Raw genomic sequence first — 27,011 nt, 5'->3', positions numbered from 1 at the left:
TTGTCTCCTGTCAGCTTCCCCGCAGCCGTCGGGCTGCGCAGGCAGGGCTGCAGGCAGCGGGGCTCTCCTCTCACCTGTGGGGCTGCAGCCCCAGCCGGAGCTCCCCCTCCACCATGATCCTTTGGCTGTGGCTCTGCTGGGGCTTCTCCACCTCGGCGGGGCAGCCCGACTCGGAGCTGATGGCAAGGTACCTGGAAGAGAAGCTGATGGCAGACTACAGCATCATGGAAGAAGTAGGTTTTAAGGCGGTTGTCGTTTGGGAGCATGTGGTGGCCGGGGCTGGCTTGTCCCCTCTTAACCATCACTATTCACACGCAGGGCAGTTTGCTAAAACCGCGTTTATTGCACCTGTCCCTGCAGCATGCCCGTGGCTGTGGCAGGAGCTCAGCTCTGTGGGAGGCTGCTGCTAGTGAGCAAGGCGGTTTGTTGGAGGTGCTAAGCCAGGGGAGCCCCGGCACCCTCCTGTGATGGGTGCTGCTGCCAGGGGATGGGTTCAAAGCTGACACCCCCATAGCTGTGCTAACAAGGCATCTCGCAGGGACAAGGGAGTTAACGCAGTGTCCTGGCCTCATGCCAGTCTGAGCAATTCAGAGTATTTCAGGCTCGGAGGAAAGTTTTTCTGCCTATGGTCTCAGTCTTACCGTACTTGATTTTTAACTCGTGCTGGTTGAAAAAAACCACATGAATTCCAGCTTGTAAAATGAATCTTGACCAGCAAAGAAAGAAAATATATTCTGCAAGTGAGGGCTGTTATGCTGTGTTATTGTGTGGCTTAGAGTTTCAGGGGAAACGGGGCTGAAAAAGCAACAAATGTTTTGCAAGTTAACAAGAAGGTTTGGGTAGTGGTTTGGGAGGCTGTGATTTAAAAGGCTGAGCTTCAGATCTGTGCTCACATCCTTCAGGTTTGTAACAGATACCATGTGTGACTTTGGGTCACTTAGGGCATCAATCAGTTACCTAAATTTGATCAGATCTGAGAAGCTCTGTAGTATCTGAAGCAGCCATATGGGACTGGCAGATACAGTGCAGGATCTGTGGAAGACCTGTGCCTTGCTGGAGACCCTTGTGTGTCTAAAATGTCAGTAAATGCCTGTATTTGGCATCTTCTGCCATATAGTAAGTGGTAAGAGTGAGACTCTTCATATATATCTGTACCTGTCTCAGAGTTGGTCATTCAGTCACTCATCCCACCTAGAATGGGAAAATGGGAAGAATCTCCCTCCAGAAGTGCCCATGTCTCTCTACCGTGAGGACCTCAGCAACTTTGTTGTCCATCTGGATTGCTATGAACACATATTCCTTGTTGGGGAATTCTGCCACAAACCAACATTGTCTTGCAGACCCACCTGTCCAAGTGGGAGAGAGTACCTTCACCACTATCCTGGCAGTGGAGTGCTATCTGGGAACACTCACCTGCTTTAGGGGGAAAATCAGTTGCAAAGCTGAAGCAACTGGCTTACTGTGTTGAAATAACCTGGCTGATCTTGCTTCAGGCATATGAGGGGGTGTTTTCACAGGAGCTGTGTTGCTGGCAGACCAATGGCAGCAGCATCTTCCAACAGAAAAGCAGGGTTGTATAAAAAGAGCTGGTGACCTAGTTCCCTAGGACAGCCAGATCCAGAAGAGGCCATACGTCTGTCTACTAAACATAAGCCAGGTTACAAGCAGGCAGATGCTTCCCTAGCTCAAGATACTACACCATAAACAAGTATCTAACAGATTCAGGAGAATGCATAGGGCTGTGTGTAACTGTAACGTCCTGCGAGGATCTTCCTACACAAAGGCAGATACAGACACAGGTCTTTGCAGTATTGTGGTATTTGCAATGAGTGTGGATTACCTGTTGACTTATCCAAAGATTGACCACTCTGCTAAGGTAGTTGACAAGCTTGCTAGTTATTACTGTTGCTAGAGGTAGTTCTTCTGGACAGCTCTTCATGGGTAGTTGGGTTGCTACTGCCCAGCTTATTCTCTGTATACTACGCTAAGACGAGCAGAGGGCAACAGCTATGGGGTCACTGCTAGCAATTACTGGGCTTTAATGAGTGCTTTGGAAGGCTTTAAAGCTAAAGGTTGATAGTAACTTGGAAATTGTTCCATTAGTTTCTAGTGAAACCGGCTGATCCAAAACAGTTAAATGGATGGATCAGTATCATAAACCCTGCAGCAGTGCTTTGGCAGTAGTCATGAAATGCTAGCAAACAGAATACTGTTACCTGGTGATCCTTAGCTACTCACTGATGTCTACTGGTTATCCTCAAGACTTTAGAAGGCAGCTTTTGAAGGAGCTGAGTCATAAAAAGCCACCTTATGCAAATAAGAAAACAAACAAAATGAGTGTGTGGTGGGAAAAAGTAAAACGAGTAACCAAATTTCCAGTTTCACTAATTAAGTCAGTAAAACCATCGTGACCATTCCATACAAGACAACAGGTGGATTTTTTCCACAAGGTAATCCTTTAGAAAAAAAGCACTGACGACCACTGATCTCTCATCTCTGCCTCTGCTCCAAGCAGGACCAACTTCATAGACATTTGTTGGGCTTGTTCTGAAGAACCTACAGTGATGGAGGTGCTTTACTTGCCTGAGATAAACAGATCCAGACAGAAAGTTTCTTCCAAAATTTAAATTGGAGAGATTTCCTTCCCTCTCCCCTCTCTCCTCTCCTTCTCCTCTCCATTGAGAATTTCCCAAGAGAGCTGTTTTCCCTTGGTTCTAATTTTACAAGATGTTGGCTAAAATAATGCAGAAGGAAATAATAAAGATTCTAGTGAAGGAGACTTTAATTTCTCCCTGGGGCTTTCCTGAGCTTTTCAATGCTCGATATAAACAGACATAAAATAACCTCTTTGGCAAGGACTGCTGTTATTTCAGTGTAAATCAACAGAAAGGGCAAATCAGGTAAAAAAATATAATTGCATTCCTCTGCTCTCTGGAGTTTCACTGACATTTTAAGAAGTCACTTGGCTTTCCTCATCAACAAGAGACTTGTACTCTCTGTTTAGGGGAGGGATTTGATTTGGAAATGTTGCTAAGCTGAGTCTTACACCATGTGCAGGGAAGAAGTCAGAGAATACGTTGTGAAGGGCAATACAACGAGTATGATTGCATTGTCATAGATGAAGCACTTCATTTCATGTTGAAATCTGTGGCTGAGTTTAAATATCTTTATTCCCTTTTTGCACATAACTAGTGCTTTACTGTCACCGCACAATAAATCCATAGTACCTGTGGAGAGTTTTAGGCAACAGGTCTGTTGCTGAGGTAATATCAATAAAGCTGAACCTGTAACATTAATTTACACAGGTCCTCCCTTGGAGCATGTCCACGGGTGCAACAGAATGGAGTTATGCTTGCTAAGCCCCACCACTCAGGCGCTAGGTGTTAACCTGCTTGCTGTTGAAGCTCAAAGCAGCCACACTGTGCTGAGGACAGCCTCAGGTTGCAGGGCTTGTCATGCCCTCAGCCCTCTCCCTGCCCACTGTCTGTAACCCACGATAAGTGCTAAGCACTCTTGCACAGAGGAAGACTACATCTGGAGTTGGCAGTGGGCTTTGGGGTTTACTTACCTGAAGATGTAGATGGGCCCTGTGTGGCATTTGATGAGCATTGTGAATCATTTAGCAGTCCTTCGCATTATGTGCTGTATACCATGCAACAGGGCAAAGACAGTGACACCGAGCCTTTGCGTGACCCCATAGGAAGCTGTAAGGGAACAGACTTCCAGGGCCAGGACTCAGCACCCAGGACTTAAAGGCTGAGGTTCCTGTCTTCATATAGTGGGTCTCTTGATAAGTAGCATTTGCAAAATGCACAGTACCTCCTCGCCTGCAGGAGCTGCATTCCGCTGCTGAGCTTTGATCAGTGGGCCTGTTAATATAGAAGAAATTCAGGTTTTAATTTTAACCAGAGGAACATTTGAACCTGGCCATGGGTGATTGGTCACAAATCCATGTCTGGATTTAAACAAGTGGCATGTCTTCTGTAAGTTGACTAGGTTCCATTAACTCCCTTAACTCTTTGCAGGTTGCACGCCGTGTTCCAAGACAGGCCAAATTTTTGCAGAGGCTGGTATGTATCACACTGTGTCTTTATTTCACCTCATGGGAATTACACTTGTTCTGTGTTTATATGTGTGTGTCCCCCTGTGTCCAGGAATGAACTATGTCAGTGGGTGACAGTAGAGTGAGATTCTAGGTAAAAAATTAAAAAAAAAAAAAAAAAAATCTTCATTTTGATCAATGCAGCAGGGACAGGTTCTTCCAGTACTTCCCGGTCCATCTTCTTGACCCCAGATTCAGAGAGAGAACATTCAGTCTTACAAACCTTAACCATACAGTGAGCCTTATGAAATCTCACTGAATGTGAGGAGAAAGGGAGAGTTTGCTTTGAAATCTGAGGATCTCTGTTGTTTTCTGTATTGAAATTTACTGAAGAAAGGAATAAACCAAGGGAGGCGATACCCTTCTTTCAGCACAGGAACTTAAGCTTTAGATGTACAGCAGATCTGTGAGATCTGGTTATATTGCTGCACCGAGAATTGCACGGCTTAGATCAAAACTTGGCTGAAGAGACAGGGAGTGAAATTGCTCTTCACAGCTAGTTATTTTTCTGGCTTTTCTGAGGGATGGGGGCTTCCCAGTTGAGAACTGGAGGAACTCATTTCACACACTGAGCAGCCATCACACGTTAATAGCTTCTGGTCCCTTTGATCTTTGACAGATTTGAATCAGCAGCCTAAAGGAGAGCAACTCAGACTTATTACCAGTTTATTATTTCTAATCTGAGATACGGTTAATTTGTTTTGATGAAAGCAACTGATGAAGGTAAAAACATGGAATGTATTTTATTTATCTTCAGCTCTTTTCTGTCTTTCCAAACATTTGATGTAAACAAGCATAAAATAATTTGTTTGGCAAGAAAAATTTAGCTCCCAGTCCATCGTAATAACCAGGACACCTTCAAAAAGCATCCAGCCAACCTGCCTCATAGCAGTGTGCTAATCTGCTGCTTTGGCATTCCCTAGGTTTGTTTTTCATAGGGATAATAAATCACAGTAATAATAATATTATAATATTATTGGTTTTTTTCCCTTTGTGATGCCTCTCATCTTCTGAAGGCCTTAATAAAAAGTGGAGAAAACAAACAGGCATTTACACAGCTGTAAGTCAGAGAGAGCATCAGGCGCTGATGGATTGTGCAAGAGCTCCAGGGAATGTACAAGAATTGCAGACTGGAACATGGGCTGCCCACCAAGCCCGACCAAGCAACCTGTTTGTAAACTCCCTCTGCCCCCACTGTTTAGATTTTCTTTATAGAAGGAGTGGTAGATCCCTTCCAGGGATGGGAAGATTAATCAGTTCTTTCATCCTTAGTTGTATGTGATGTCCTTATTGAGTGTTTGCTTTCTCCAACAGCATCTCCTATCAACCAGGAAGGAGAGGTGTTGAATGTCTTTTTTTAATTTTTTTTTGCTGTTCCTCAGTCTGTGAGGATACCAGAACTGGAGTTTCTTCAGTGGAATAAAGAGATATGACAGAGATCAGTTGAAGCCAGAAAATAGCAGATTCAGCAAAAAACCCTAAGTGATGTAGTTCCTACTATAAAACACGATAAAGCTGTTGAACTCCTTGGTACAAGTTGTGGATGCTAGAAGTTTACATGGATTTAAAAAGCAGCTGTGTAAAGTCATAGAAGAAAAATCCACAGAGGTTTACTAAGCACAAAAATGCCACCTTTGGCTCAGGAGTTCCTTCAGCCACAAATTGCTGAAAACTGAGAGAATATTTCTGGGTAGTATCAGAACAGGTTGGACTAATTTTCCATTCTTCTCTAAGCATGTACTATTGATCTCTGCCAGTGATAGGCTACAGGATTAGAATTGCTTTTGTTCTCACCTAATGCAATCATTCTTATGTTCTTGTCACAACAAGGGCAAGTCCATGTCCTCTGTCATATTCTAAAGACTTTCTGACTTCAGGTGAATACATCATTGCATTCAGTGTCAGATCTGTCACTGCAGAATCACTCGTATCTCAAATAAAAGGCAAAGGGTTAGATCCACTTTCACTGTTGAGCTGTCAGCTATGTTTAAATTCACAGCTTATGATGAAATTCAGAGCAGAAGATCTGGAATCAAAGAATTTGCTGTAGTTTCAGATTTTTTCCTTTGCTTCTGTTATGATATCCTATGTATCCCTTGCTATGCCAGAGGTTATTAGCAATGTGGAAGACTGAATGAAACATTAGCTCATTATACCTGAAAATGTTCCTACAACTCTACCCCTGATCAAAACTCCCCATCCTTTCCACTTTCAGAATAATGAGACCAGGAAGCAATGCCTATGAATCAGGGAAGGTCCTAAGAACAGCAGGATCTAGTTTTAATCAACAGTGGTTGAGTAAAAGCCACTAGTGGCCTAAGCAGGTGGATATTAGATCTGAGCCGATGTGCTCTAGTCTAGATCCATTGCACTGAGCTGTCTGAAATCTATGAGATGAATCACACCCTAGAAGTCCGAGCTTCTTGTGATTGTGCTCCACGTGAGTTGAGCCTGTGCTAAGCAGGATGCTCACGGACACAAAGCATATCACACATTCTCCAGGTGTTAAAGGTATCTATCATGATTAGGGTCACCTGAGACACATTTATCAGTCTTTCCAAACCTTGAGAGTGTAGGCAGGTGGGGCTTTATTCCAAGACTTTTGACCATTTTGTGTTTGTTTCCAGTGGGTCCCCATTCTTCCATTTGTCTGGAACTCACTAGCCCAGCAGCTTGATTAGTTGGCTGCTCAGTAATAAATACAGCTTCTGATGCCATCAGCTACCACAGAAATGTTCTTGTTTCATACTTACACAAACACTTGCTCCCTTTGTTAAGCCATTTGTGATAATTATTTTTGCTCAGAAAAAAAGCCTGCAAGTGCAGCTGAAAAGCACGTTCTTGTCTTGACAAGTCTCATGTGGCTGCAACTTTTTATCAGCTTCAGTAGGAAGAGTCTTGCTGTGTTTGGCTTAGTGAAATTGCTCTGTATTTGCAATGTATTTTGCTCTTTAGCTGCCTTTTGCTTTTGAGGGTTTGGTCTTTTGACTGTTTTAAGGCAACGTACAGAATTCTTTCTTCATGGCCTGCTTACAGTTAAATACACTGAAGTCTTCCAGGAAGAAAACTGTTGAGCTCCATGGAGACATTGCTGTCAAAAAACACGTTAGACTGGAGAAATGCTCCAACTCAGGACTTGTGCACAAAAACACATTCCCAAGAAGCAGAAATTGGCTTTCATCTTCCATTGCTACATCATGTGTCATTCATTGCAGTCTCTGCTGCTTCTCTGCTGGAAGGAATCCAATGTGAGCTAAAAGGCTCAAAATATTTTGCTTGAGATGTCACTGTGTCAGTGTTTCTTATTAAGTCTCCTCCATCCATTGGCTGAGACATCCAGGATAGATTCTCAGCAGAGGACGACTCAGTTGACTCCATTAACAACAGTTTTTCTGTTTATGTAACTTATGGATCTGATTGTATGAATTTGAAAGTGCTGCTTCATACACAGTTATCTCAGTTTTTCAAGAGGTCTTACATCTGCTCTTATGCACAGTACACAGGGCAGGTTCTGTGACATAGTTCTGGACCCTATGGAGACATATTTTGGGCTTCTCTTCCTGGGACATAAGGAACTTATCCTCATCTCCTCACACTGTCATAGTTGAAGCGTGCAGTTTAGGGTATACGTGGATTTTATCAGTGTGTTTCACAGCATAAAGGCTGGCGTAATCAGAGCTCTCATCCTTCTTACCCCTCCCAAACACCGGAGAATGACTGTAGCCTTTGCTCTTGTGTGTGAGCACAGGCAGTGCCATGTTCCTGACTTACCTTTTGCAGCTCACCTGAATGTTTGAGGGCAAGACCACCTTGTCTGCTGTTGACAGAAAAAAATCCATTTTTCATGCAGAGTGTAATACTCATAGGGTGGTAATTTTCTTGAGTGTATGACGTATTAAAGCTGTTGAAGCACTGAAGGGGTGAGTTTTCTAGCTGTCAGTGTTAATAGGTAACCTTTCAATACCTGCAGGAAACCAGGCCTCGGATGTCTGAATTCACTGTGAGATCCACAATCATTTCTCGGTATGCTTTCACCACGGTGTCGTGCACAATGGTGAACAGTGGATCTGAGGCACGAGAAGGTGTGTTTGAGATGCAGATCCCAGCTCCAGCTTTCATCTCCAACTTTACCATGTAAGTAATGTTGACAGCTGGGTGGACAATGGCTCTCCCATCCCACAGATAGTTCTCTGAAATTTCAAAAACTAACTAGTCTGCAGCAAGACTCTATCAAGGCCTTTTTGTGTTTCTTTGGGAAAATTAAAACCACACACATGCTATACTCCATCTGAGACTGGTCATGGCCACAAAGCACAAAGCAAGTCCTTGGATGACTGCATGCTAAGATTCAAGTCCTCAATGTACACGGGGAAGAAAGTTACTCTATTTCCCATCTGAGTATCTTTTAACAACTCCCTTCTTTTCCTCTCTCTCTGAACTGGAAAAATCTGTCGTATCTCTCAGAAACCATTCCAACTGAAGTTTCAGCAACACTGGCACACAATCTAGTTGTCTTGCATAACAGACTGTCGTGCCTAAGAAGCTCCTTGTTGTTCCAGGTTCTCCATATTGCTAATGGAGAAGAGTCAACTCCAACCAGCAGACAGATTCACTTGCTGCTGGAGGTGCTAATCATTTTCTGTGGATAATCAAACAAGTAAAGGGCAACCAAGCTAATACTGAAATGACTCACTAATGAATAAATTAAGCTTTTGGTTTCAAAAACATGCTTGTTTTGGTCATGCTCAGATCCTCTCTACAGGTAGATATTGGGCCCACAACTTTGGACCCGATCATAGCAGATAGGGACCTGTTCTTTTAGAAGGGCTTCAGTTTGGACTGAATAGGAGGAAAAACAGTCTTCTGCCATTGGCAAGCCAAAATGTTATGTTAAGGGCTGTTTCCTTACAGAATCCATGGCCCTGTAACTCATTCCCAGGGAGCAGCATTTTAGTCAGGAGGCAGCTACTTGAGAGCAGTCATCCTGAATATCACCATGGTATTGATACAGATGGTGGATCCAAGATCAGACAAAAAAAAAGTACTCACTGAGATTTTTGGCAGTTGCTTTGCTTTCTGGTTTGCATCCTTATGCTTTGGAGATTACCTACTCTAAAAAACTGGCATTTTAGAGAGGTAAACTGCTGGACTGAAAAAGTACACTGCTGGTATAACCAGCCAGGGAACCTCTAAGTTGGTTCATGTCTCAGTGACTCAAGTGGACTCCAGGAGTTACACCAGCAGCACACTTAGCCTATTCACATGGGCACAGTCTGTGAAGCCTTCTACAGCTGTATATGGGTGCAGAGTTACCATGCTGACATCTCTGTTCTCTCCAGGAGTATTGGCAACAAGACCTATTATGGGGAGGTCACAGGGAAAGAAAAGAAACACAGCAGTGATGACAAAGCAAGGCAGATGAAACCTCCAAGCCCTGCAGATGGAAGGTAAGTGTTGTTTATTTGGCTGTGTTCTGGGAAATGATGTATTATCCTCCCATATTTATTTTGGCTGCTTTGGCATACCCATCCATGCATTTACAGGAAGAAGTACCTAAATAGAATGTTATCTGTGCTGCCTGGTGTCATTCCTATACTCCAAGTCATGTAAAATTGCATGTGGCCTTTTATAAACTTGTTACACAACATTTTAACTTCCAAGATACTCCAGGATGTACTAGAGAGGGCAAGTAATCTTGTTACTTCCTGAATAACAGGCAGGAAAATTAAGGCACTGTTGCAGATGTAGTCATGCACTTCACTTCTAAGAGAAAATCAACAATATACTTTATTGATATAAAGTAGTGAGTTAACAAAGTTCAATGGTAAATGTGACAGTGGTTTAACAAGATTAGATGGCAAGGTACGTTTGATTATTTGCTGTACAGAGGACAGGGTCAGGCAAAACTGTCAGGGAGACCGTCCTGTTGAGTTATGAGGTTCAGAAAGGATTCCCTTGCATTCTAAACTCCTTCTCAGAGAAGAGTCTAGGTGCAGCTCAGTCTACTCCTAGTCCCAGACTTGGTCAACCATTTACGTCTAAAGGATTATATATGCATGATCAATTCTTCATATCACTTAGCTAAGATTTCAAAGTTTAGCATGCTATTAATCACTTATTGAGAATCTGTTGCAGCAAGGAATGTCTCAGCCTCGAGGAGTAGTCTTCAGAGGTTTCCCTACTCAAGGGGACATCCTGGCATACAGTCTGCTGCCATGCAGGAGTGCTCAACAGGCCCTGGGCTATCCACTGTTTATAAAGTCAGATAGTCTTATTTGCATACCAGCAAGACATCGGGGTCACCATTCCAATCCTTGGCTACTATGTTCCCATCCATCCCCCAAAGTCCAGAGTAAGCTGGATGCAGCCATCACAACCCCCGCTGGTGGTTATGGCTTAAGTGGGGGGAGGGGGGAGGTACCACGCCACCACAGGCACACAGAAATTCAATGAGTTATAACTTAAAGACTGCAAAGTTAGTCACCACAAGAAGCCTTTTGCAGTTGTGTTACTTGACTGTGTTCAGTCTTCTTGGCCAAACACTGGAAGAAAGTCCCGTCCCTTTGATGATCTAAAAGTATCTATGTTCACCTGCATGCACTTCAGCAGCACTGTGGGCTACTTTCCCAGGTGCCCAAATTACCCCAGATGTCTCTCAAAAAGATGCACCATGGGATGGATTTTGCTGCTCTGAAAAATCCTGCCCTATTCCCAGTTACCTGGGATAGCAGCACTTTTCCGACATGAATGCATAATCAGGAAGAACTGAATAGGCTATCATTTTCAGACAGAATAAAACCTCACATCAGTGAGTTCTGAAGTTACTCCTACATGGAATTAAAAATTTCCATTCTTTTTATGTGGCTTTCATTCTTTTTATGTGGCTTTTTTATTTTACCTTCACAGATAGTAGTGCCTGGCATTATATCAGTGCTTGGTAGCTGGACTCCCTGTAAGAAACCAAGAGACAGCCTGTCCTCTCACCCTGCTCCATGTCATACATGTCTGTCATATACCTCTCCACAAGAAGTCATCTTGTCTTTTAAGACCTTTCTTCCTGTAGAAACCTTCTACATGCTCAATGCTTTGAGAAGCATTATGATGTTTTCTTTCTTGCTGGTTTCACATATTCAATGATAAGAAATACTTTCATTGGAACAACAAAATCCAGATCCATTGTTCACTGGAGGAGGTAGTGTGTGATGTGTGCTGGGTATGAAGGTGTCTTTGGATTTTCCTTCCAGGGAGAATGGCTATGAGACATTCAAAGCTTCTGTCTTCATTCCTCGCAAGATGCAGGCCAGGTTCCTACTGCATTATGAAGAGCTTTTGCAAAGGCGACTGGGAAAATATGAGTATACGGTCAGCATCCGGCCCCAGCAGCTGGTGGGGAGGTTACGAGTGGAGGTGAACATCCTGGAGAACTCAGGCATAGTTTCACTGGAAGTGCCTCCCCTTCGGAACAGCAAGCATAAGGGCAATGGGAAAGTTGAAGGTAAGGAGAGAGTTTTATGACCCGTGGTTCTGTTACTCATGGGGCCTTAATCACTTCTCAGGAACTGGACTGGCAGTGTTGGGAGTTCTTCAAGGCAGTCTTGGGTAATTGTGTAGGCTGGTGTTTTATTTGCTTTCCCTCTGCTCCAAATGAGGCATTAAACAAAACCCCAACGTTGTATTAAAGCAGCATTGTCTAAGATCAAGACTGTATTAGAAACTGGAGGATGCATCTCCTGAAGACAACAAGAAAAATGCATGCTAGCAGCTCATTAGAGAAATTGTTCTGGGAAATCCAAACCATGACTTTATTCAGAAACATACATTTTTCACTTTCCCTTCTTAACTCCTGCGGCACTGACTGTTTGACAGGTACCTTCCACCCCAGAAGTGGCTGCATTTGAGTGATGAGCATGTCTCTAAGCATTGCAGGCCATCAGCCTATTTAGAGATCTGTCATTCACTGGCAGGGCGATCTCCAGGTTCATGGAAGCTGGTATAAGGGCTACAATGGGAGAGGGATTTCAGGATTATGAACTGTATGTTTCAGTGGTGGGAATTCAATCTTATCATAAAAGTTAATGGCTTTTATTCTGTATCCTATAGATGACTAACTGTATGTGATATGTGTGTATAAGTATGTGAGAACTTTGAAGCTTAATGAATATAGGGCTGATCTGAGTCAACTCAACAGTATTTTTGTTTGCTATTGTCTTTATGAGCTTTGAACTGGGCCTTCAGGCCTTGTGCTCAGCATTTGAGCAGGCTGTCTTCTGGCTCCACATCTCTTGGGAACTGTTTATTTTAAGTGAATTGTTTTTTCCATCCCTCCATGCCAAGGCAGATAGGAAATCCTGCATTTTAGAACATGGGAAGTTCCAAGAGGAAAATCCAAGTTTTGTCAAAGCACGAAGTGCGGTCTGAGTATCTAATTTTACCCCCGACTGTCCTTACTCGTTGTTCAGGCAGCGTAAAGGTAATTTTTTCCAGAGTTAACTAACAGTGAGGAGCACAGGATGCTGTGATTGCTACATGTTGACATGTTGACAAGAAACTCTCACCAAAAAAAGAGGGAGAGTCTGACCTGGAAGTGGGATGCGGAGTCTTGTGGGACTTGAACCTCAGTTACTCCAAGTGACATAATGTCAGCAGAATGAATGGAGCTGTTCATGTCTGCCAGGTAAAGTTCCTAAAGCATATGAACTGGAGTTAAACTGACTGTTCAGTGTGATCCTGCTGATTTCATCCAAATCACAGTGAAATCAAGGCTCTCAGTGACCTGGACTAGCTTCAGGGTCAAGCCTCATACAGCTAATTAGTCCCTCTGCCATACATCCATGCACTGCACGATAAATGTGCTCTGCTCCTCATTAGGAGAGGAAGGAAACCTTTTCCACCTATCAAGGAGTATCATAGTGCATAGTGGCATATGGTTTCCTGCAAAACATCTGGCATTGATCAATGTTAGAGACAGACTAAGCAGAGCAGATACACTGTTGGTCTAGTGCAGTATGGAAATTCCTATGGCATAAATGACATACAGGGAAAACTCTCATAACTTGCTATCCAAATGGCAATCTGTCAGCATTCTTGGCAACGTGCTTTAGATTTTAAACAGCTCATATGAAAATAGGCCCAAGCTCTAGGATTCCGTAATGCTCCCTAGCCAGTAAAATGTATATAAAATAGATGTCCCACTGCAGGATGGATAATGCAACTGAAGCTCAGATTCTCTGTGTTTTATCCTTGCTCAGCATTCAATTAGAGACCCTTTCTGTTTGGAATTGCCCTATACAGTTGGTGAAATCTGTTAGCTGTGGTGAAATCACTGCTATGGAAGACATTGAAATGCCAAACACACTTTTGAGGTCCATCATAGGCAGTTGGGAGTGGGTTGTATCTCTGTCAGACCAAGTCCTCATTGGTACTCAGGTGACTGCCACTGAGATGAGTGTATAGGGTTAATGAATTCAGTAGGTTTGCTGAGCTTCTTTCTGATTTGAAGCAAGATGAGATTAGGACATTACCAGCAGCCAGAGCAAAAAAAAGAAGAAAAAAAAAAGACACACCCCCACCCCCACCCCAACCCCAAATTGACAGAGGGTCTCAGAAGGGTCTAATGCAAGTCACAGAGAAGGACAGCTTGTTTTGAATAGGAGGGAATTATTGCTTGTGACCTCTTCTCGCCAACAAGATCAGTCACACTCAGAGCAGACAACAGGAACTTCCTGCCTTTCTAAACACATGCAAATCCCAAGAACACTCCTAGGGAGGGCAAGGCCAAGGCAAAGAGCATTTCACTTGGAAATCCACTCTATTCCAGTCAGCTGTCATCTTTCAAGCTTGATTCAAAACCCAAAACATCTGAGCCATTAGATCCTCCCTGCAAAGCCTTCTTGCTCATGTGACACCTAGAGACCCAAGAGCACAAGATTTGCACATCCAGTGAGACCTCCAGGGAAGGCTATGTGTTTTTAAGTGAAAGACAGGTGAACTGGAAGTCTAAAATTTAAAGACTGGCTGCTTGGCAGTCTGCAAACTGGGAGTAAACCATCAAGAAGACAGTATCTGGTCTCTGCTTGAATTCCCGTGGCTTAAAACTCTTCAGTATCACTTGACTGGAAAGCATGATAGCAATCTAGTAAGTGGCCAGCAAGGGATGCCAGACCAGATGCTGCCATACTGTGTTACCTGTGGTGCCCTAAATGACAGGTCATGACTCAAAAAAAAGACTGAATAAGGAATGGAGGCCTGCACATTTGAAAATGGTACTGCCTGACTGGTTTGAATTTGAATATGTCATGAAAAATCTTCCTCAGTTTCCTATGTCTACAAAGATGTCTATAGTATCTCAAGGTTAATGGTAAGATGTCAGATTTTGATAAATATTAACAAATTGCCTTGAGAGTATTGGTTGAAAGATGTATTGTGACACCAAGTCATCAGTTAAACGGCATTTTGAGTAATATGTCTAAAGTGCCACCAGCCTGAAACCATTGTTGAGGATGTGATGTAGCTTCACAAGTCATTTAGATACTTTTTTACTCTGACTGACCTGGATAAGAAACTACATTGTATTTCTGAGTATAGCTCCTGAAGATCCAGTGTAGGGTAAGCAAATTAAGTTGAAAATCAAATGTGTTTGTCTTTGGAATCATCCACAGCTTCAAATGATCAGCACCGGCTCTGTACTCTGCTCTGTACTCTGATGTCCATAACCGAAATGCCAACCTATTGTGGCAATAAACACTGTTAATAAAACTAATGAAAAAGACCTCCGTGATAGTTTAGATGACCAGAAGTGGATGAAAAGCTGATCTGCCTTTATTTCATGGACAAATCCTCTTACATTTGTGGTGCTTTCTACATGCTATCCATACAGCCAATGTACCATGCATAGCAGAAAAACAATTTCTCTGTTTAATGGTCATTCAGGATTTGCACTTTTGACTCCACCCAAACTGCTAGTATCCATACAGTCTGTGATGAACAGAACAGACAAAACTTAAAGACCTATAGACAGAAGTTATCCCTTAATGAAAAAGAGTAAAGGACACTCTTTATTTTGCCATTTATAAAATAGTGCAGAAATCACAGCAGTAGGAGCAGAAGCAGTGAAGAGTCCAGCTCTACCTGGTTTTGGCTGAAAGGGACCAAGACAAAAGGCTGGACTTGGTTCCACAAATTTCCAGTGATTTATGAAAAGTAAAGCTGTGCTTTGCTATAGAGAGACTCTTGGAAAGTCCTGTGTACATCCTCTCTGAATACGGAGCAGAGACAATGTGATGACAGGGTCTTTCCAGGATATTTCCTTTGCCAGTGACTCCTGCGCACACACCTCCATCTGGGAGTTGTATTTTTCCCAAAGGAAGATATTAGGCATGTGAGTTTTGGAAAGTGATCTTTTGGCATGTGCAGGTGTTGTCTTCTGTCACTTCAAATCCCCAAACAGGAGACACTGAGGCCAATGATCCTGGCTTTCTCTGCTGACCTCAGAATGGAGCCATTTTCTGAATGACGTCCTACCCAGCATCCTTTGTGATGACTGTCCTCATCCGTTTGCTCCAGCACAGTGGCATGAGAACTACTTATCGACTTAGGCAGGGAGACACTAGGCTGCTTGAGAATTACTATTTCTCTTCAAAGTCATATGGCTCAGAAAGGTTTTAATTTCTTGTCACAGTTGTCTAGAAGTTTCCATGTGTTAGTGGAGGAAGAACATTTGAGCTCTAATCCTGCCTCTTCCAGTCCCCAAAATAATTTAGGTTTACCTGTTCATCATGTAAGGACTACAGTTTCATATGAAAAATGCTTTTTCCTGCTCTGTTTACTTCTTTAGCTGAATTTGGTGGAAAGTTTGTCTAAAGGTCCTGTTAATTATCTCAGCATGAGCACAGACCAGCTCAGGTCTTTGGAGCTCATCCATACTCTGTACGCTGCAATATCTCATAGATTTTCCTTTCTGTCACTTGTCTGAAAAGAACTGGGCCAATAAACAGAGGAGAGTAATTGTAATCCAGATATCAAGTGCTGCCTAAAAAAAGAAACATGGGGGAAAACACAGTAACTGCATTTAAATATACAGAAGGCTACTGCAAGGAGGGAAAGAATACTGTGCTTTCTGTGTCAATAACAGAAAGAACAAGAAGTCATGGGTTTGTAATCCAGAAAAAAAGTTAATTAGACATTGAAAATGTCTAACAGTGAAAAAAAATGAAGCTCTGGAAAGGACTGGCAAGGGCAGGTACTGAGTTCCCGTGAATGGAGGTCTGGACTGTTTCCAGACGATGTCATAAAACCAAGTAGGAAGGGATTAGGTCTGTGAACATGGGATGAACTTGATAACTTCTATTATTTATTATCTTGTATCTAATAGACCTGATTTCTATTATTCCAGGGGAAAAAAAGTATTTTGGATCTTGTCCGTCAGACTGTTTTTTGATTTTACTCTCCATCCTGGAGACGGGAGATGAACGGCTATGAAGAAGACGGGAGAGCTTCCCCAGCTATTTGTGTCACTGATAATGGCTATGTCATATGCTTTCCAAAGGCAGCCTTGGAAACCTCCTTTCCAGGAGTTCCTAAAGCACTGTCTGTGTTTCAGGGGATGACATTTCTTACCTCTAATGGGTGTTTTGAGGAGTAGTAGAGGAATATAATGTGATCCACATGATCCCATCTAGATTCCACAGTGCTTTACAGGATGGGATACATGTGATTATGCCCATGTAACAGGTTGGGAAACTGAGGCACGGAGTGGCTACCTACCTACCTCAGATAATTTCAGATAGTCGGAGTCCATAGAAATGGTAGGACTGGCACTCATGTTGTGGTGTGCAGCATATTGTGCTCACCCATCAGTGTACCTATGGCAGAGAAACACAGATATGAAGTCCAAAGGCCACAGCCACAGATGTATACGTGCAGTAGGTATAAGGAGGGTAACCCTGATGTGGTATGGCCAGGCAGCCTAACCAAGGACAATGCTTGCTTTTCAGCAGTTGAGAAGAAGCAATGCAAAACCCTCAAACAGATCACAAAATAGAAATGAACTGTTAAGCCATTTCTATGAATTATGGATACTTCCCACAAACTGGCAGTTAAATGGGATTTTAGAAGTGAGAAGACAGATGGAAAATCCAGGAAGGCAAACACAAGCAAATCTGATGTATTGTGTGTTAAAAACATATTACATCTGTCGATTCATCAGATCAAAGGGCAGCTATAAAATTTTAAAAAAAATCAAGATAGAGTTAAAATCTTACAGAGCTATTGATTTATGATTTTTCTTTGACAGGAGAAATCTGAACTGTACACAGATTTTAGAAAAAAATGTCAAAGCTCTGGTTAATCATTTTATGAACCTCCTTTAAGATCCAGCACTAGTGTCCATAAGTGATTTCAGTGTACTGGCTGCGACTTTTCTCTCTGTTTCCATCAGGATGAATGGATTGGAATTGGCACAGTCAGAGAAGCCACGATACAGAGTCAGTTCTTGACTTTACTGAAATTGAGTAACATCTGTCATTCAGACTTCTTGGTCAAGACTTTGTTGATGAGTTTGTCTCATGTTCCAGGTCCTCCAACTATAATTTATTTGAGTAGAAGCTGAGCCTATGAGAAAACTTCCCTGACTCAGTAGTATGGTCTTGTGCTTTGTCTGTTCAAAGGCACTCCTAGGACAGCGATAAAAATAAAGCCAAACCACCACGGAAATCACATCCTAAAGTGATGTTGATTTATGACTCTTTCATTCCTTTGCCTAGAAGAGTCTAGATTGTACATAGCACTTTAGGTTTGGCTGATAGTTTTATAAATGCACAAGAAACCCTAGTCCCAGCATTTCTATGGACTTTGACCTATAGGAAGTCAGGTAAGTTAGATAACCACTCCATACGTCCACTTTCCTACTTGTTAAATGGCCTTCATATGTATTCAGTTTTTTAAATCACTGTGGGATCTAGATGTGAGGTGGATCATGTTTGATGTTGCATACAGATGACACATTGCATTCCTCCAGTGCTGCTCAGAGCACTTTACAAAGGTGGAGAAATGCCACTTGTCGTTACATGGTGTTATAGGAATCCCTGGAAAGGAGCCTTCCAGGACTGCCTGCATCTTGTCATTGTGATCAGTACTGTTAATGGGGTATAGCACATAATTAAAATTATCCTAAAGCAGATGTCTAAGTCTGGCCAGATGTATCATACCCTAATCTCCCCTGACACTCTTGACCTGATCTCCACTGAGCATAATGGGATCCTAGAAAATAAGCTCAGGCTTGCATTGTGAACACCTAAACTGGAACTGAATCTCACCCATCTTTTCTTTTCCCTGCCATACCACAGACTTCTTGGGCCATCTTTGGCAAAGATTTGAGAACACTCCTCCCCAGTATAATTAAGTAGCTCATTGCCACCAATTTTAATCAGCACATGAGCAGATATCATAGAACTTCCATGGCTCAGAGGACTGTTGGAATAATCTCTGTGAGAGTTGAAGCACTCCAGAAGAATATCAGTTGAGAAACTGTTCTGGTGTTTTCAATAGCTAGTTAGGATAAGGGGAAACCCCTCAAAATCTGGCAAAGTTCAAGGCCAAATCTGACCTTTGGTCAGTCTCATGTAGGGGTCCTTATGGACTTCACAGGGAATGAGCAGCTGGCACACCAAGAGTAAGGTGGGATTTTGGCCACACAGAGAGACAAGAAGGAATAGCCATAACCCTCAACTTTAGGAAATGAACACAGCTAACAAGACAAGCAGAGGTTCCTTCAGGGTGACTCAGACCTAAATTATTGTCTTTCTCTGAGATGCCTTCTGAAAGGCACATCTGTCTTCATTGCCTCAGGAACAGCTGCTGGAGATTAGGGTGAGTTACACTGCGGGGATGCAGTTTGCATGACTGCACTAGCAAGTGTTGGATTTTGTCTCAATCAGTAAGACACTGATAACTTTTTGCTGAACATAGTCAGCTGAGTTGTTCAGATGAAGACGTTACATATAAGATGCTTGTCAGATCAAGCAATCAATTAGTCACGTTAATCCTGACCAGCTCACATGCCTACAGTACATCTGAGCAGGTAACTTCAAGAACTCTTTATAATCAACAGTGAGGAATCTACAACATGATTCATCTAATCCTAGAGGAGATGTTTAAACAGGTCACATGAATCATACTTTCATTGACTGGCAGGATCTCAGGTATAGGATCTGAATTTTAGACGTCTAGAGCTGGCTGGATTGAATACTACATGCATGTCTAATGTTGTGTGTTCGTTGTTTACAGAAAACAATTAACAATCCTACAGAAAATATCTAGCCTTTGAGTTCGGTTCTCCAAGCAGAAGTGAGCACAGGATTTTTGCCTAAACATTTATATCCCTGATAGCATTGCAATGTTGGTTTCAGTTTAGAATTAGAGGGGAGGGGTTATTACATTCTTATCACTGGTGAGCTGAATATCTAACCTCAGTATGTAACTATGCTAGTTGACCTGACTGCATGGTAATCCTGTGTGTGCTGCTCTTAGACATCTGTAAGACAACGGGGAAAACTTGTAATATTGTGGTTTTATCTCAACAGGTGATGTTTCTCCTCCTCCTTCTACTGTAGTTGGACATACCAAAACCTTAGCTAAAGTTACATTCAACCCCAGTGTTGTCGAGCAAACCAGGATCGCCCGAAATGGCATTTTGGGAGACTTCATAATTAGATATGATGTCAATAGGGAGCTGAGTGTTGGGGATATTCAGGTACTGTACACATGGGTCGTCTTTTCTGTTTTATTAACTGTACTTATGGTGGTTCAATGTCTTTCATGCTCAAATGTCCTAGAAAATGCTTTCCAAGTGAAGGTTGCTTCTTAGTCTTGTAAGAACTATCCGAAATAAAACCAGCCAGTTGGCAGCCACAAGATGGACTTAAAAACCACAGGTACCTACTTCGTTGAATTTCTTTTGTATCTACACTTCACTTTATACTGGCTGTATATATTTCTAGAAATAAGGCTAGTTCTCCAAATGCATGTTGGGGTTCTGATCCCTGGGTACATACATTATATCCTTACTGCATTTGGAAAGAAACTCCAATGTCCACCATGGAAGGAGATGCAGAGAGCTTCAGTAGGCTCCCTGAGTCTGGATAAACAGGGGACCAGAATTAAGAGAGGTACCAAGGGGCGTTCATTTCCTTCAGTGTAGGCACAAACCTTGAAAGCAGGATCAGGTGTGTCCAACCAAACATACCATAATGATATGTGTGGAACATTGCATCATGATCTACCTTTGATTCCCGACTTCCTTGCTCTTCCACAGATTCTTAATGGGTATTTCGTGCACTACTTTGCCCCGACAGATCTTCCTCCATTGCCAAAGAACGTTGTATTTGTGCTTGACAGCAGTGCTTCCATGGTGGGAACAAAACTGAAACAGGTGAGGTCCTTGCATTTATTATAGACTGGTTGCAAAGAGCTTGGTTCAGACTTCGTCTCACCAGATGAGTTCTTCTGCAAAGCGTTTGCTATATCTGAGTTGAAAGGAGGCTCTGAAGACACCTCAAGGTGGATGATTTACTTGCAATGAGAAGTTATCTTGTTAGTGGGACTGGGATGGGGACAAGAAGTGCAGAGGACTTAATCACTCTGTAAAAAAGACTGGTGCTGTCAAAACTGAGCTAGGATGCTGCAGACAGGATTGTCCTGGGCAGTTCCATTCTGAGCAGTTTGAAAAGAGGCAGATTAGGGAGAATTCCCAACAAAGTGCATTCAGGAGACCATTGTATCCAAGCTTAACAGCAGAGAGAAGATACTGCTGTCTTTAAGTTACCTTGGCAAAACCCTTAGCAATGTATAACTCAATGGGTTCTGTTGAAAGAAAGCTAAACTTGTCCTATTTGAGAATATCTTTCAACACAAATCTGACATTTTTCCAGGGCACAGATCTTAACGTGAGCCAACATACCAAGCCAACATCACTGATACTTAAAATCGACCTTTGACATGGATGGTTCAGGCTGGTGCCTAAATGTTTTTGCTTCTTCAACACTCTGATCTGGACAGATGAAAACCATCTCCAGTTCAGGAGCCATGTAGCTGGCTTGGAAGGGCACCATGCCGGGGGAATATGCTCTCTCAACACAGTATTATCAGTCTAAACTAGAAGCAGAGATGAATTAAGACTTCAATTTTGTTCTGAATGATTTGACAGATGTATCTCAAGTCTTCACTCACATTGGAGAGTTAAATCCAATTTCCATCTTATTATATCTGTACAGAAAAGGAGAAAAGTCCTGGCAGGGTTAGTATTGTTTCCTTCCATTTGAAGACTTGCTCCACAGGCGTGAGATACAGAGAAGTTGCTTGGCTTCTCTCTGTTGGATGGCCACATCTTTACCTTCTCCTTTCTTACCATGGCTGAGATAATGACGGTGACAAATGACACTTTCCACATAGGTTGACACCAATATGAGGCAGTTTCAGCTTGTACGGATGATGTGATGTTGTAACTCCACTAGAACGATTGAAGGCCAGTGGTTTGGACTTGTACCTTGGACAGTTAAGGAGATGTAATTAGTCCATTCAAGCTCCTTAGCTGCTGCCTGGAACACGGTGACATTTCTGGAAAGTGTGGTTATTTGACAGCCTTTTTTTTTTCCCTTGGCCACCAACACTAGCCTAAATGTCCTTGACAAACGGAGACCGTGGTCATTCTCTGACAGTTCTCTGTCTTTTAACAAGGACACTGGGGGTATATATACCTTCCTCTCTCTGCTAAAAACTTTACTATCTGGTTTCAATGGTGATCATAAATCTTAATTTAGAAGCTGTGTTCCCTATTAAATCAAATTATCTCTACTGTGAGCTAAAATGGACTGTGACTTTTATGACTCATAATTACCTTCCCCAGTGACTGGAGTAGCAAACAGAGTTGTTAACAAACATACCTAGTACTATGCTGAATGAGGTCTTGAATGAAGATGCCTTTGAATCTTTACAAATTCCTGTGGACAGAGCCTGGCTCTTGGCTTTCTGCTATCCTTCTGTTGAAAAATGTCTGCATTGCCTCGCAGGGTAAACAGATGCTGCACAAATGCACCCAGTCCTGCACGCTGAAAGCAGCCAGCCAGCGACACAGTGCTGAACCAGGGAGATTAAGACTCTGAAGGGCTTTGGTACTGGCGTGAGCTGTGCAAGTAGTGCCTTGGGTCAGCAGATTAGCCTTGTACTATGAAAGCTTTTATTCTCATCCTGAGCGTATTAGGGCTTCTTTTTCATATACTTACTAGAAACAACATGGCTGTTAACCCTTGAGGGTCTACTTCATAGCCTAGTCAGCTCCTACTGCTAAAAGTACATGAATCTCAGGCTAATTAGCTACAAATAGGTGCCTCTTGAGCCTGAAGTGAGAGATGTGTCTAGCCAGAGCCTTTTTTGAGGGTATACCCAACTTTTTGTCTGTTACCTCAGTATGGTAATTTTTTATGGAGAACCAATGGTATGTTATGGAGGAGTGCTACGTGCAGGAAGAGCTTGTCTTCTTCTGATATCAGCTGCTCCAAAAAATAGAACTTCATGGAATTATGACCCAAATCATAAATCTCCCACATAGATTAGTCAAGGAAAGACCAAAATCTAGGTCTGGCTGAGTAATATGCTTCTTTTGGTACACTAAGAATGTATGATCAGTTACAGCCATGGATCATGTCTGCTCAGTGGCCTTTTTACACAAGTGTTGTTGTTATTAAGATGTTTGTTAAATTACAGACACATCCCCTGGTGGCAGGATACATCTGAGCAGAGGAAATGCCTCCTTTTCTTCTTTTCTCTTGGACTCTTGCAGCTGTGCTAATCTATGGTGATGTGTAGAGAGCTGGGAATTCCCATGGGCCTGTCTTTCCTCATTTCTCTCTACTAAGTCACATGCAAGATCGGCTAAAAATACAGTCAGCACTTGTAAAGAATGCTCTTGTGAGTCAGCTGCAGTAACTGTGGCAAAGGACAGTGTTTAGGGTTGTAGGAGAAACATCAACTGTGCACCCTTTTCTATAGTAACTCAAGGAGATTTTGTACTCTTCTGTCACCTTTCTTCACGAAGATAATGGCAAAGTGACTCAAATGGGGTCAGGATTTCATGCACCCTACATTTCCTACAGTCTAATTGTGAGTAATTTCTCTTTTCGTCTCCCAAGGTTTTCCTTTTCCTCCACAAATTTTTACCTGTTTGTGCCACCCTTTCCTTCCTAAGATATCTCAGTCTTTGAAGCAACAAGATGTTCAGACCCAGTTGCAAACACAGATAGTGAGACTGGTTGATCAGCTGAAGTAAAATCATTAAGACCTTTGAGACATTGCCCTCACATCACTGAGACATGTTTTAGCTTTGTGGGGAAGATCAGCTAACATGCATATTCCTCCTGCAGTTTTCACAGCCTCTGAACTCTGTTGATGTCTAGCAGACTCCACGTGTTACAGCAGTCAACCTCCACTGAGAGTATGGGCCTCTGTGACAGTCACCTTCTAGCACTGGCAGGGAGATAAAAGTTCAGGAAGAGAAAACTCTTGAACATGATGGTAAAAATATTCTTCATGTATTCAAGACTTTGCATGTTATTACTGCTGCCCCACTGGCAAGGAAAATAGTGGGTTTGCCCTCATGAGCTTTGTTCCTTCATTTGCAAAGAGACAGTAAGCTCCACGTGGAATAGTTGCTTTTAACAGGAGCCAGAAGACCCTGGGGAACAGGTTATATCTGCAGAGTTTACCGGGAAGCAAAATGATTTCCCCTTCAAGCAGTCTGGCCTGCTGAAATTGTGGTACCTTGGGCCAGGTAGAGGGTGACGTAGAAGTTTTACTTTGGTAATAACTAAAAGAAAGAGGGGCCAGTTATAGGTTCACCACCTTGTGATTACGATGATTGTCCCCAGCTTCACTAAACACAGTGAAAAAGAGCCTTTATCAGCCTGCAGTTCAGTGTTATAGAACAAGCATGTTCCAAGCTATGAATGTGTCCACAAAAGGATGGATTTGCAAATATTTTGCAGACAGGAGGTAAGATGTAGTTGTTTCAACCACAGATCCGTTTCACCTTACCTTTCCCACAGGCAATAAATGCCCATACACTCAGTTAAACAGCTGGCCACACCGCAAGCCTGGCAACTTGTCAATGGTAGTGTGCCAGACTGTAATTTTCTTTGAGGTTAATTGCTCTAAGAGGAACTCAACTGAAACTGGGACCTGGTGCATATTTGCAAGTGCTTCAGTTTATTTGGCTGCATCCATCCAAGGGACACTGTCGGTACCCTTGATCTGTGACCCACACTGTCTGAACCCTTCTGAGTGCCTTATAGGCACGTATCCCTAAAGCTCCATGCTTCAGCACACAGGCTCCCTCTGAGTAGTTTCAGGGTGGTGAGAGAGCAGACAAACACCTGAACGCTTGATGTTCTCACTCCAAACCCCACTGACTGCTGCCGGTTGCTGCAGAGCTGGCCGCAGGTCAATTGACTACTAGTCCAAATAATGTCTGCTGCCCAGGAGAACAATGTGAAATCATCAGGGGACTTTTGAAAAAAATGCTAATTCTAATTACAGCCTTTAGCAGGTTTAAAGGTACTGTGAAGAGAGAAGATTTGTCAGCTTTCCCATTTCTGTTGGAAGGCAACAGCCTTTGTGAACGCGGAAGAATCTCATGCAGCTGCCTCCTACTCAGAAATAAACAGCAGCAGTGCCATCTCAGTCCTGTTTGTAGATGTCAATGTGGCATATAGGATCTGCTACACTAAATCAGACATCAGATCCATATAGACTTTAATTGCCCAGCTTCCAAGAAAGATGCAAGTACTTGTTATGCAGCAGAATAATCCGCCTTTCCTAAACCCTAAAACTTACAAGTAATGACAGGGCCACAGAGGAACAAGTAACCTTCAGAACAAGATGCCCTCAGGTATTCAGGACAGGGAGCATCTGCTTCTGGTCTCGGGACTAACAACCAGTGTGCCCCCAGCAGATTTTCTCCATGTTGAGGCAGCAGAATTAGAGACAGAATTTCTCAGGAAAAGCCCAGCCCACCTATAAATGGCCAGTCCTTTAACTGGGTTCAGAGTACGTGGGATGCAAAGGCAAGTGCAGAGTTTAGCACGGAAATGCTGCTGAGGCTTGAACTGAAACCCCATGAAGACACTGAGAACTCTACCAAGGCTTTCAGTTGGAATTTTGCTGAAATTCATCAAAGGATGAACTGAAAACAGGTGCTACTCTAGGGGCAGACATAGCCTAGTGATCACCAAACAAGTCCAGAGTGAAAAGGAAGGAGCTAAATCAAGCTAGGAAGTCAGTCAGTCCATGGATCAGGGTCATTGAGGTCTATGACCAGGCACAGCTGTGACAGCGATAGAGACGGCTACAGCATAACCCTTGGTCTGAGACTCAGGCAGGACTGAGGGCTCAGGCTGGAGCTTAACTGGGGAGGAGTGTGGGTGGAGGCCCCAGGTGAGGCTGGTCGGAGCCGTTAAAGCCTATTAGTACACTTAAGCCTCTGGCACATGCATACAAGTCTGTGAAGCTATGGATCTGGGATTTTTAAAAAGTCCTTTCCAGGACAAACCCCTGCATTTTTCCAGTTGCTGGAGCAATATGTGGAAGCCAGACTTGGCTTCCATTTGTGTTTTTGTCATAGATCTGTTAAGGGAACCTAGGATTTTCTTTGTCTGTGCTTGTCTTTTTTGCAGAGCCTCGTCTGGTTAGCTGGCAAACCCATGGGTGGGTTTATTGCTGTACAAGTTCCCTCAAATCTATTAGGCTAACTCTGCTTGCAACAATACTGCTATTTCCAAGTAAATACCCCTTCACCCTAATACGGGGTGTGTACTATACATTGCTCAACCAGGACAGTCTGTTTCTAACTGTGAAGAGCAGCTGAGGCTCAGAAGCACTTGTGAGATCTTGTGTGGAAGCCTGCTGGAGTGAGGTCTGCTGTGTTATGCTACTGTATGAAGTCATCAGCATTCATGGGCAGTTCTGGCTCTAAGGTTCACGTGATGTAATTCGAGGTCCCTTGGGAATGAGGGATGTGGTACTTTGTACCTGTGTCATGAGGAGAGAGCTTCTGCTTGGATAGTTACACCTTACATAGTGACTTCATCTTCAACTCCTCTCTGCAGAACTTTGGTTCAAAGACTTGGCCTGTGCTCATGTCTGAGGCAGTGGCTTGGGACAGAAGTTGGCAGGGGAAGGGTTGGGGGCAGAGATGTGCAGGAGAGAGTGGGGATTCTGGAGCTGGAGATGATGAGGGGATTTGGAAATGGGGAAAATCAGAAGGGGGCAGGTGTTGGAGAACTGTGAGGGCCCTGTGGCAGACTCTCAGGTGGGAAAACAGGCAAATTTGTTTTTTTTTGAAGAACAACTACATGCTCTTGTATTGCTTAATGCTAAACCTGAGCAAACGTGCTGGGCCTTTGCTCTGACCAGCCATTATCACCATCCCTCACTCACTGAAGATGAAAATGGGGAAGTTGCATCTAAAAGCAAGAGATATCACAGTTCAAGGAAAAAGGGTCAGGGCTATGAGAGGAGGTGGCTACAGAGTCATGTCCTCTGCAGAGGGGTAACAGATACTTCATCCCTGTGGAAGTTCAGTACTCCTTTTCATGGAGAAATAACATCTCCTCCTGGAGTAGGAACGGCACAATCTCTCCTTGGTGAAATAGCAGAGATCTTTTCTCTGTGAAGAGGGACATGTCTCTATGGAGGAGCAATGCACATCTCTTAGCAGATTACACACACAGGTAAGATGTTCTGAGAAGGGGCTAGAAAGCCTCAGACCTGGCAGGCTTCTGACTGCTGTGGCATCCACTCTGGAAAAGTGGGTACATGATGAAGAATGGAGGCTAATTGATACGAAAAGCATGTTTCAGCTCAG

At 43.1% G+C, this 27,011-nt stretch overlaps 1 protein-coding gene across 1 annotated transcript in view; it reads left to right on the top strand.

Annotated features, from left to right (window-relative positions):
* ITIH5 (inter-alpha-trypsin inhibitor heavy chain 5) overlaps window positions 1–27,011 on the top strand; it is a 49,652-nt gene continuing 22,641 nt past the window's right edge. Inside the window, exons 1-7 of the mRNA XM_040596504.1 lie at window positions 1–233; window positions 4,026–4,070; window positions 8,073–8,236; window positions 9,442–9,549; window positions 11,347–11,597; window positions 19,681–19,850; window positions 20,412–20,528. Coding sequence (XP_040452438.1) covers window positions 114–233; window positions 4,026–4,070; window positions 8,073–8,236; window positions 9,442–9,549; window positions 11,347–11,597; window positions 19,681–19,850; window positions 20,412–20,528 — 975 coding nt within the window. The 5' untranslated portion in view covers window positions 1–113. The remainder of the gene's footprint in view (window positions 234–4,025; window positions 4,071–8,072; window positions 8,237–9,441; window positions 9,550–11,346; window positions 11,598–19,680; window positions 19,851–20,411; window positions 20,529–27,011) is intronic.

Source organism: Falco naumanni, chromosome 5, assembly GCF_017639655.2.
Source record: "Falco naumanni isolate bFalNau1 chromosome 5, bFalNau1.pat, whole genome shotgun sequence".
NCBI lineage: Eukaryota > Metazoa > Chordata > Aves > Falconiformes > Falconidae > Falco > Falco naumanni.
Note: the sequence above shows the minus strand (reverse complement) of the source record. Positions and strands in the feature narration are given on the sequence as shown.